At 41.4% G+C, this 10,114-nt stretch overlaps 1 protein-coding gene across 2 annotated transcripts; it reads left to right on the top strand.

The window, feature by feature from the left end:
* The first annotated feature begins 1,619 nt into the window (after nt 1-1,619).
* On the top strand, nt 1,620-10,107 carry LOC125520183 (probable Ufm1-specific protease). Of its 2 annotated transcripts, XM_048685023.1 has the most exons (10): nt 1,621-1,914; nt 2,017-2,367; nt 3,150-3,401; nt 3,811-3,897; nt 5,562-5,737; nt 7,342-7,432; nt 7,538-7,660; nt 7,761-7,808; nt 7,902-7,978; nt 8,672-10,107. In XM_048685023.1, exons 1-10 carry the CDS (start codon nt 1,704-1,706, stop codon nt 8,681-8,683), a joined length of 1,428 nt encoding a protein of 475 aa, XP_048540980.1. In that variant the 5' UTR covers nt 1,621-1,703; the 3' UTR covers nt 8,684-10,107. The 2 variants fall into 2 exon arrangements, with proteins under 2 accessions (XP_048540979.1, XP_048540980.1); XM_048685022.1 differs by lacking the exon at nt 8,672-10,107 and having other exon boundaries at nt 1,620-1,914; nt 7,902-8,409.
* Nucleotides 10,108-10,114: the final 7 nt, after the last annotated feature.

Genomic DNA, 10,114 nt, shown 5'->3' with positions numbered 1-10,114 from the left:
GCTCAAGAACATAGAAGCACGTGTTGTTGCCCTCATCTATTTAAGACATGCAAAATATTTGAAAAGATATAAATGGCACAAGTATCTCTAAATAATATATTTTACCTAAGAAGTAATACAAATTCATATGAGTCTTCTACCATTGACCTCAGTAAAGTGGTTGTTCAAAGACCTTGGTGAACGACAACAGTAAAAACAGAAAATAAGTCATCTCCAGCATAATAAGCTGAAGTCAAAACTCCATTATTTGCTCGTGTTTGGTATCAAGGATTACTTGTGCCAATGCAATGCGGCTATAGATTCATTCTGAATTTTTATTGATCAACATGTAGTACAACACTTGTTGTCTCTTGATTGACGGTTTCCTCTTTGGTATCTTTGGAGCATCGAACATGCATTTTCTGTACATTGGCTACATGTTAACTCTTCGGCACCATAATAAAACTTTAGCAAGATAGTTCTTAAATTTACCAAAGGGAGCAGTACAAAATTTTCAATTCAAACTTAAGAAAAAATCTAAGATAGGTCCAGTAAGGCAGTTCTTCGATTTCAGTGCAAAATTTCAGTGGAAGCCTAAGGGAAAAAAAATCTAACATACTATCAAAAGTGACACATAGGAAAAGCACTGAGTATTATCGAAAAGCACTATTTGACAATATTTAAAGTGTGATCGGTGCTTTATCCTCTTTGTTGCGAGGCCGGGGGTTGGATTTTGCAATCCACCTGCATCAACTTCCCATGGAGGTATGGAGCGGCATGAAACTCGCCTGGAGGTGTCCATGCGTAGCCCCTGATCCTGACACAGCCTACAGACCTAGAGAAAACAAAGCAGAATGGATCAAAACCAATCAGATTGTGGAGACAGATCGAGGCCGGGAGTAGCACTTTGAGAAGCCGCAACATTTTTCGGCCTGATGCCAAATCCAATTCCAATAGAGCAATTCGCATCATTGAGCTCGATAGTTCCTTTAACAAGAGCGACAAGTTAGCTGGCTAAGTAATACGACGACAATGACAAAACATCATCGATGAAAGAGGAGGGCATGGGTCAGCCGCAAAATCAACCCTAGTAGGCAAGAGATAACCGAAGTCCAGATGAAAGAAACGAAACAAAAGGAAGTAGCAATACGCACCTCCACAGTGCGCCAACGAAATCAGGCTTGCAGAGCACAGCGGCCCATCAGCTAATCAGCGGCTTATGTGGTCAAAATCGGCCCAGTTCACGTGACGGCTCCCACGTCGTTCTTCGGAGCAGCAGCCCAAAAATGTTGGGCTGGACGAATCAGCGGGATAAGTTGGCAATTTGGGACGTACAACAGTACAATCTAACGGCTGCGAACAGCAAAGCGCTGTGGTTTGTCTTAAAAAAAAAGCAAAGCGCTGTGGTGGCTCCGTTGTACTGTTTAGTAATAGGAAAATTGGGTAGTATCCAAGAATCCAAGAATTGAGGAATTCAAATCAACCTTAACCTTAGTTTTCTTTTAGGAAAACCTAACCTCTTCGAGATTAGAGAGAAGGGAAGAGGAGGCGAGACGCTTTTCGCTGGCCGGGGAAACAAACCGCGTCGGCCTGGGGATTTGGCCCAAAGCCGGCCGACAGCGGCCCAACTGAAGAAGGCCTAACCGGGTCTTGCCTCGGAAGGAAAGTCACAGTGCTCTTGCGAAGCGTAGACACCGGCGTTTCCATCCTCCCGATCGCCGCCGATGGAAACTGCCGCCGCTGGCTCGCGCCGCCCGCCGGCCCTCCGCCTCCTCTGCCCTAAGAAGTCCGTTCTCTCCTCCCCCTTCCCATCCCTCCTCTGGCTCGTCGGCTCCCCTCGCTTCCTCCAGCCCGTCACCGTCGCTGCCGCCCTCCGCTGCCTCCGCTTCCTGTCTGACGACGGCCCGTTCTCCCCCGATCTTCCCCACGAAGCAGGCAAGTCTCTCACACCCACCCCGCTAACTTCGAGTCCTGGATCCCCGGCAGCTAGTCCCACTCATGGTCTTCCTCACCTGACAATCTCTGCTGTTCGTGCAGACGAAATCCGTGGATTACTCGTGAGGGGGTTCGACATCGTGGGGGGCCTGTTCGTCGGGAGCGCGAATTTCGAGTCAGATGCCGGCAGAGCGCTGGAACTGGCCGGGGAGCTGAGGGAGCGGCTGTTCGGCGAAAGGGCGAGCCATGGCATGGTTGGTGGCTGCGTGGATGCGTCCACCGGGGACATTCGGTTTCTTGTTTCGGAGAGTGGCGGGTCAGAAGTTGTGGAAGGGCAGGAGGTGCTGTGGGGGGATGAGCCGGGGAGGTCGCTGCTGGAGAAGGGCTGCCTTCTGCGCTGCGAGCTGCAGCTGCAGCTGCCACTCTATCTTCCTTCGGATGAGACGATGTCTGGTAAGTGCCCCCTTCTCTTCCTCAGCTGTAAATGTCAAATTGCCGTCCTTCTGAATTTTCATTATCCAAGTCTTTAGCTTAACTTTGCATGTGTCGAGTGTGAAGCCATATATCTGAAGTATGCAATGCTTTCGTGTTGTAAAATTGTTGTTCATTAGTGCTTATTATGCTTTGGTTTCACATGGTTGAGTGCTGAAAAGTTAACTTTGCCGTACTTAAATATCATGCTAGTATTATCTCCAGTTCCATGATTTTCTTGGATACTGGTAAAATGCCAGGATTGTTGCATTTTTATTTTATAATTTGGAACTGCGAAATAAACAACTAAGGGTTGATATGTAAGATGCAATTCCTTTCTTCTCAGGTATCATATGGAGAATTTTGAGTATATGTACCCTTTGGTAATTTGGTCACCCAGCAACTCATTTGTTTTTACTTCTTGGGTTGCATTTTTTAGGATAATGCTCTGACATTTATACTTGAATAGCTGCATAATAATAGTTATTTTCCATGCAATTCTTCAATTTGTAAACAAAACCATTGTTTATATACCAAATTGTTTGTGATTTCTTGGGCCTGGCGAATGTGCACTTGCAGACAAAATGATGCGAACATATGTAGAGAGATTTTTTAAGGCATAACAATCATGTTTGCAGCACTTCTCCCAATTTTTATTGAAATTGTATTTTCTTATAAAGCAAAAAGGAAATTGTAGCAGGAGCTATAAATCGTTCTCTACTGAATGGAAGGCATAATTCTTTACTATCTCTTACCTTTTGTAGGCATTGAAGCGAGGTTTTCTTCACTCATTGAATCTACAGCTGCTAACCTCAGAAGTCCTCATGTTTCTTACCTAGTTGAAGGCCCGACTGCAACATTTGACGAATCACACCATTCAGTTATCTTACATGGCAATAATTTGAATTCTGTTTCCCAACTACCCATCAACACAAACACAAACAAGTGCAGTGCCAAAATTGTATCCTGTTCAGAATTCTTACCGACAAAGAGGCATGACCTCTCCTCAAAGGGAGGTACGCTGCACTAAACTAAACTTGCTATACTTGTTTTGTAGTTCTAATGACCAATGTCAATTGTGAGACATTGTCATCTTCGGTCACTTACCTCTCTTGCTTCTGTTATTCAGTCATGAAATTCAGTATACCCACCGTAAAAAAAAATTCAGTATACCTATCTTTAATATAAAATATTTTGGGAATCACATATTTCATGAAAATCTGTTTTCAGTTTTATGGATGACTTGTTTGGAAATATAAACTTTATGAAGGTTGAAGGACTATAAGGAAAGTCGTAAGGCATCTGCCGAATGGAGATGCCTTTAATTACTGAATTTGTATAGTGTGACGATGTTGATTTATATTTCTATATCATGTGACAATCTTTAATCGCAATTCTCTGAATGTCTTATTTGCTAGAATGCAGATGCAATTCAGATAACTGTCCTATCCAATCAATCATTGAACATCTCAAAGGCTGGCTCCCCTGCCCCTATGTTGAAGTACTTTCCAGGTAACTATTTTCTTATAAAAATATTCTGCTTCTTGAAAAATAAAACTTGCACCCTTTTGCTCCCTTTTTTATAGTGAACTGCGCAATGGCCGTAGGATAGCAATGCCTTTCGATGATCTATAAACCGGTGGCTTCACTACCGTTTTTATGGCTTCGTAGCAACGTACATGCATTGTGCTAGTATAGTATATTCACAGTATATGAGTATATTTAGAATGACAAAGTAATATATATATAGTATCGCACCATAGCATATGAAACATGGGTTTAAGTACACCTTACACCCGGTAGTGGAAAGTATTTTCCCTAAATGTAGTATGTAATACTCCCTCTGTTCCTTTATATAAGGTGTATTTGTTTTTTTCCCAAAGTCAAACGAGTGCATGTTTGACCGAGTTTTTAGAAAAATACACCAATATCCACAATAGGAAATTTATATATCATTTGATCCATCATGAAAGTAGTTTCATATTTTATCTATTATAGGTATTACAGATGTTGTTATTTTATTCTATAATCTTGATCAAACATTGAAATGGTTGCCTTGCACAGAAACCAATACACCTTATATTCTGGAATGGAGGGAGTATATGAGACGTCGGTCACTACACCTTACATCTTCAACATGGTCGTGGATCTGTTATACAACCACCCCTTGAGTTATAGAATACCTATTCTACAACCACCATCCTGTGAAAATAGCCTGACCCCTGAACCTCCACTGCCCACCGCACCATCCTCCTGCGCCACCCCTTTGCTTCCTCCCGTGTGCCGCCGATCTACTACTGTACCACTCTTCCCAATCCTCTCGCATGCTGCTGGTACACTTCCTCGCCGCCCTTCTCCATCCACCCGTGCTCACCTCCTTGCTGCCGCACCGCCCCTCCCCTTTCTTGGTGCCCCCACCAGCCTCCCCCCCGCGCCGCCCTGGCTCCCGTTGCCACACCACTTCCCCAATCGCCCCTCCCCTGCTCGCAACCCTGCAGTCTGGTCGCTGTCCTGAGCTCCAGCCCCGGCATCATCTTCCAGCATCACGATCGCCGGGTGAGAGGTCGCGCACCACCGTGAACTATCATCCTCTGTCGCTGCCCCTCCTCTAGCTCCTCCAGCACGCTGGCTCCTGCCCCCATCTCCTGCCGCAGTTTGCTGCTTCTACGGACAGAAGACCATTCGGCGAGGACAGCAAACAATTCACTATGTTAAGCGAAAAAAGGAGTCCACTGCAAACTGGTGCAGTTCGCGATATAAAATACTCCCTCCCTCCCATAATGTAAGACGTTTTTTTAACACTAGTGTAGTGTCAAAAAACGTCTTACATTATGGGACGGAGGGAGTAGAAGTTTGCTCTTCAGACCACAGTGGTTCACTATGTGAACTGCAGCAGCCTGCTGTATCAAAATAGAAAACAGAAGTTCACTTTGTCCATGCAGAAAGTTTACTTTTTGTTGGGAAGTCCATTTTTTCAGTCGGCAAGTCCATTTTTCGGTCTGGGGATGGTACACACATTGCCTGGCATTTCACATATTCACTCTAGGAAGTTCACTCTGCCATGTACAAGTATTCTATAACAGGTCGCAGAACAGATGGAGTACATTTCTTTCCCCCTTCATTTTTGAATCACTTTTCGCTTTCCTCACTGAAAGTATTTTCATATTTTATATCAGCACCAGCACCAGCTAGCCTGAGAGTAATCGACCTGAAGCTAGATATATTATGCTACAGTTCTATGGATCTTCCTGTAGCCGTTGCTGTATCTGAGCTAGTTATTCCAGGATTAGCTGATCAGCTAAGCATTATGAAGAAGGCTATCGTCTCAGAGCTCTTAACTCAACAGCCTAAGGTATGTGATTCATAAGTCCTCTGATTGCCATGATGTCATCACTAAATCGATTAGTATATGCACATGGAAGGGCAACGGATACCTACCGTTTTACTACATACTACAAATGAACAACATGAAATGTTGGAGGTGCCACTTCAGCATGCTGCCAAGATATTGCCATAGGGATGTGTAAGGTCACCAACTCTAACTCTAATAGATTATTTGATTTGAACGCTTTTAAAAACCTAATAATTCAGATAAAAGTAAAAAAGGGCTAGTTAGGTCCAAAATCTCAAGATATGATATGAAAAATGGCAGCATGTTATGGAGTTGCAAAGGTTCTTTACAACATACTGAAAGCTATATCAAAACTACAAGTGGGGCTTTTAGAAACTTAGAATCAAGAGGTAATAGTAATCTTAGAAAAAGAGGTTGTAAATATGAATTCTCTGGTCACATCCCAATTCTGCAAGGTGACAGCTGCTTAAATGTTGTCTTCTTGCCCTTGTTACTGAGAAAAGGAATCAAAACTTGAGCATCGATGCTTGAATAGGCCCTGGTTGGACTCTTGTGAGTTTTGGGGCATGTATGCATCTGTAAGAGTGTAGTAAGATTGAGCTCCAGATGGATGCTTGGTGGTGTGGCAAATGCTCCTTATTCTAAGGCCTTTTTATCAGCCATTGTGCCCTTAACTTTACTAGGTTCTAGATTATTATTAGTTCATTTCTGAACTGAATATTATTGTGTGCTAATATTTAGTAGTAGGTTGGCTGATGCACCAAGCACATAGCAGCCTCGACTCATAGAGCTCATCTTGTTAGGCAGAGAACACTTTAGTTTAGGATGCTAAGGGTAGGGTTTGTTAGGATGCAGAGGTTCTATTCCAAGGGTATAGTCAGTTCTCCCTGTTAAAGGGCACCATGTATGTACCTTGTTGCGAATGAGCAGTGGAATATGATTAGGCCCTGCCAGTAGGTAGATGAGGCCAAGTGTCCTTTACGGCTTTACCCAACTTTCAAATGTCAATCCACACAATTATATTAGGTGCTATCAAGTTTTCACAATTATGTCGTGAAGAAATGTACAACATATGTGTCCTGTTGCCACACTTGCCAATCTAGTGAAAAGCAGCATGAAATTTGCAATTCACTCCTTCTAATGCAATCGAAAAAGTTAAGAAAAAACAATCAACTACTCCCTCCGTTCCATAATTCTTGTCGTGGTTTTAGTTCGAGTAACATATGAAGGGGAGCCTTGGCGCAGCGGTAAAGCTGTTGCCTTGTGAACATGAGGCCACGGGTTCGAGTCCTGGAAGCAGCCTCTTGCAGAATTGTAGGGAAAGGCTGCATACTATAGAGTATAGACCCAAAGTGGTCGGACCCTTCCCCGGACCCTGCGCAAGCAGGAGCTACGTGCACCAGGCTGCCCTTTAGGGAGTAACATATAGCTCCGTGGATAGGGTAGTTTTCTTGTTCTGATATTTTATTGTTGTAATTTTCATACAATAACATAATATATTTGCGTCATTAGCCATGATTTTCTTGCTATTTAATATATATCTGATTGCGTGCAAAACGTTATGGAATTTTTGTCTCTAACATCGTTTCTTTAATTTGTTGAAGCTTTGTCCGTACCATTTTATTCCTCCTGGGTTGCTTATTCCTCTAACAGCTATATACGACACAAGATACGGGGAGATTGAGGAAAAGCAGAGTATGAAATTTTTCTGATGCTTTGATGTATTTTATAATTCTTGTTTTAACTTAGCATGACAGTGTACTTGGGTGTATTATTAAAGTTTGCATCATAAATTTGTAGGTGAACTGAGAAGAAATCTGCACTTCAGGCTTGGTCTGCCCTTGGATCGTCCTTTATTACGGACTTCTAATGCACTAACTTTTGGTGCCATGGAAAGGCGAGATAGAAGCTCATCTAAAAGTGGTATCAGTTATATTTTGTATTCTTCTTAGTTGCTCTGTTCCTTGTCTTCCAGTTAGAAAATATTTTCCTGACACCCACTGTGATCTATCATTGAGACCAGGTTCCTCATTGCTTCGAGATGTCCACAAAGAAATTCCATCTAGTGGTGGTTAGTAGTTACATAAGTTCTTACTTTGAGAGCATTAACAAATTTGCTGAATTTGTAAGGGGATAATGGTTTTTAATTTCATGTTTATTGCAGTATCTGGAGGAATCATGTCATTGATTGAGGGTTCATATGAGTATTACCATTACCTACATGATGGTATCGATGACAATGTAATGTTTGTTTTTGTACTTCAGGATCTCTTTCTATTAGTTCTTACCTCTCTTCTCGACAGTTTGTTTCATATATACTCCCTCCGTTCCGAATTACTTGTCTTAGATTTGTCTAGATACGGAGGTATCTAGCACTAAAATGAGTCTAGATACATCCGTATCTAGACAAATCCAGGACAAGTAATTCGGAACGGAGGGAGTATGTGTTCTATTGCCTGATGTCTACATATGTTAAAAAATACCTAGGGTTTATTTGAGTATCTTGTTCAGTTCTTAGACAGCAGGTATAGTCCTTTACCTTCATAACAGATTATAGATTCCCACCCCATGGCTGGATGTTGATTTCTGCATTTCTTTCGTCAGTGCTGTGAAGTCCTCTCCCAGTAAGATCATAGACAATCACACCTGTCCATTTGATGGAATTAGATGTGACACATAAGCCTACTGCACAAGCAACGAGTATATTTTGCTTAGTTCGAATACATCTTATTTACCAAAAAAAAACAGAACAATATACTAGAAAAAAGGTTATCTGTTTTACATATAAAATGCAGCTGTACAGAGGTTTGAAATTCAAATATCTGGTTTGAAATATACAAATATTTATCATGGTGTTATCAAATTCTTTGAAAATAGTACTCTTAGAGTAACTCCACTAGTGCATGTCACTTGTTCTAAAATCGTGCCACACAGGATTTCATGTGATCTGGAAGTGGTAGAGGAAAGGAGGAAGAGCCCTGTCTCCCATGCCAGCTCACCAACATATATGTTATCCTGGTTTTAGTAACAAGCTTAATGGAGAGGTTCTTATCATGGATGTGGCTGAACAATGAACATCATCCCCACATACTGACGAGCTTAGTAACAACCTATTGGAGGTTTTCTTAGTGTCATGCCTTGGGTTACTGTTATATACTCCCTCCGTCCCATAATATAAGAACGTTTTTTACACTAGTGTAGTGTCAAAAACACTCTTATATTATGGGACGGAGGGAGTATATTTTTTCTATATATCTGCCACGTGCCCCCCCTTTCCAACTGTTGCTTTCCAAACTGTATACAACACGACTTGCAATCTTCTCAAACCAACCTATTGTGTACCTTATCTGACTGCGGTAGCACCTATCCTGATGACTGCTATTTTTTTACCAGACAATTCTAATTGATATTCGTTTTCTTTGAAATTAATGCTTCACATATACCTGTTTTTGTCTTTAAATTTGTAACCGAAATAATAAATCATCATACTTTAGTTTTAAAACATTTGTCAGAGAATTTCCTGTTATAGGCTTTATTATATGCTTGGTGCCCCTTTCTTCAGCTGAGGAGGACATAGAGAATGGTATTTCATGAGTTGCATTTGGAAAGCTTCTACCTGAAATTGCTCTGCTAGTTCCACTTCCATGTTTTGGTTTTGTTAATAATTCTGTAGTAACATAGGTGTCTTGCCCATTCATGTAGAGCTATGACGAATTATTGAAGAGCACATTGTAGTTGGCATTTGCTTTAAGCCTTGCAACTGCATTGTTAGAATTCGGAAAATAGGTCAAAAGTTGCTTGCTGTAGCACTAAATCAAGTGTTGGTATTACAGGGTGGACTTTTTTTAATTATTATTTGTGCCATGTACTTCTGCATTATACCAGTTGGTGTGAAATGATTAGTGCTAAAATTTCTGATTTGGATATTTTCCAGGCTAAAAGATTTGCCTTTCCAAACATGTAATTGCTCTTTTGTGTTGATCAATAAATTGAATTGATACGAGTCTTTTGCCTTCTACTATAATAGCAATGCCTGGGGACTATGTTGTGTTTTACTCGGGTACATTTAGGTAGCATTGTGCATACTGCATGCCTGGAACAGAATGTGATGAGAACAATAGATGAGGAAAATAAAATAAAATCATATGTCAAATCTGTTTGGCTACTTCTAGATACTTCTATTGTAGTCTAGTATTTATTTTCTTTTCTCAACCTTAGCTACTGTTTTCTTCTAGCTATGAGTAGCTATGAGTAGAATGGTGGATCTTAAGTAATGTTTTCTGGAGTGTTCTAGCCATAAGTAGAAGTGAGACATGAAGGATTCCCAAAGTACTATAAATATACAGGTCCTCGCCTCTAATTTGTAACCAGACTATG

This window comes from Triticum urartu, chromosome 7, assembly GCF_003073215.2.
Source record: "Triticum urartu cultivar G1812 chromosome 7, Tu2.1, whole genome shotgun sequence".
Classification (NCBI taxonomy): domain Eukaryota; kingdom Viridiplantae; phylum Streptophyta; class Magnoliopsida; order Poales; family Poaceae; genus Triticum; species Triticum urartu.
The sequence above is the reverse complement of the archived record's forward strand: the minus strand, read 5'-3'. Positions and strand labels throughout refer to the sequence as shown.

Excerpts from the sequence above, each read along its gene's own strand:
- LOC125520183 (XM_048685022.1), top strand. The coding sequence starts at position 1,704 with ATGGAAACTGCCGCCGCTGGCTCGCGCCGCCCGCCGGCCCTCCGCCTC. Across the intron at positions 3,898-5,561 it reads TATGTTGAAGTACTTTCCAG|CACCAGCACCAGCTAGCCTG; the intron begins GTAACTATTTTC and ends ATTTTATATCAG. Across the intron at positions 7,433-7,537 it reads GGAGATTGAGGAAAAGCAGA|GTGAACTGAGAAGAAATCTG; the intron begins GTATGAAATTTT and ends ATAAATTTGTAG.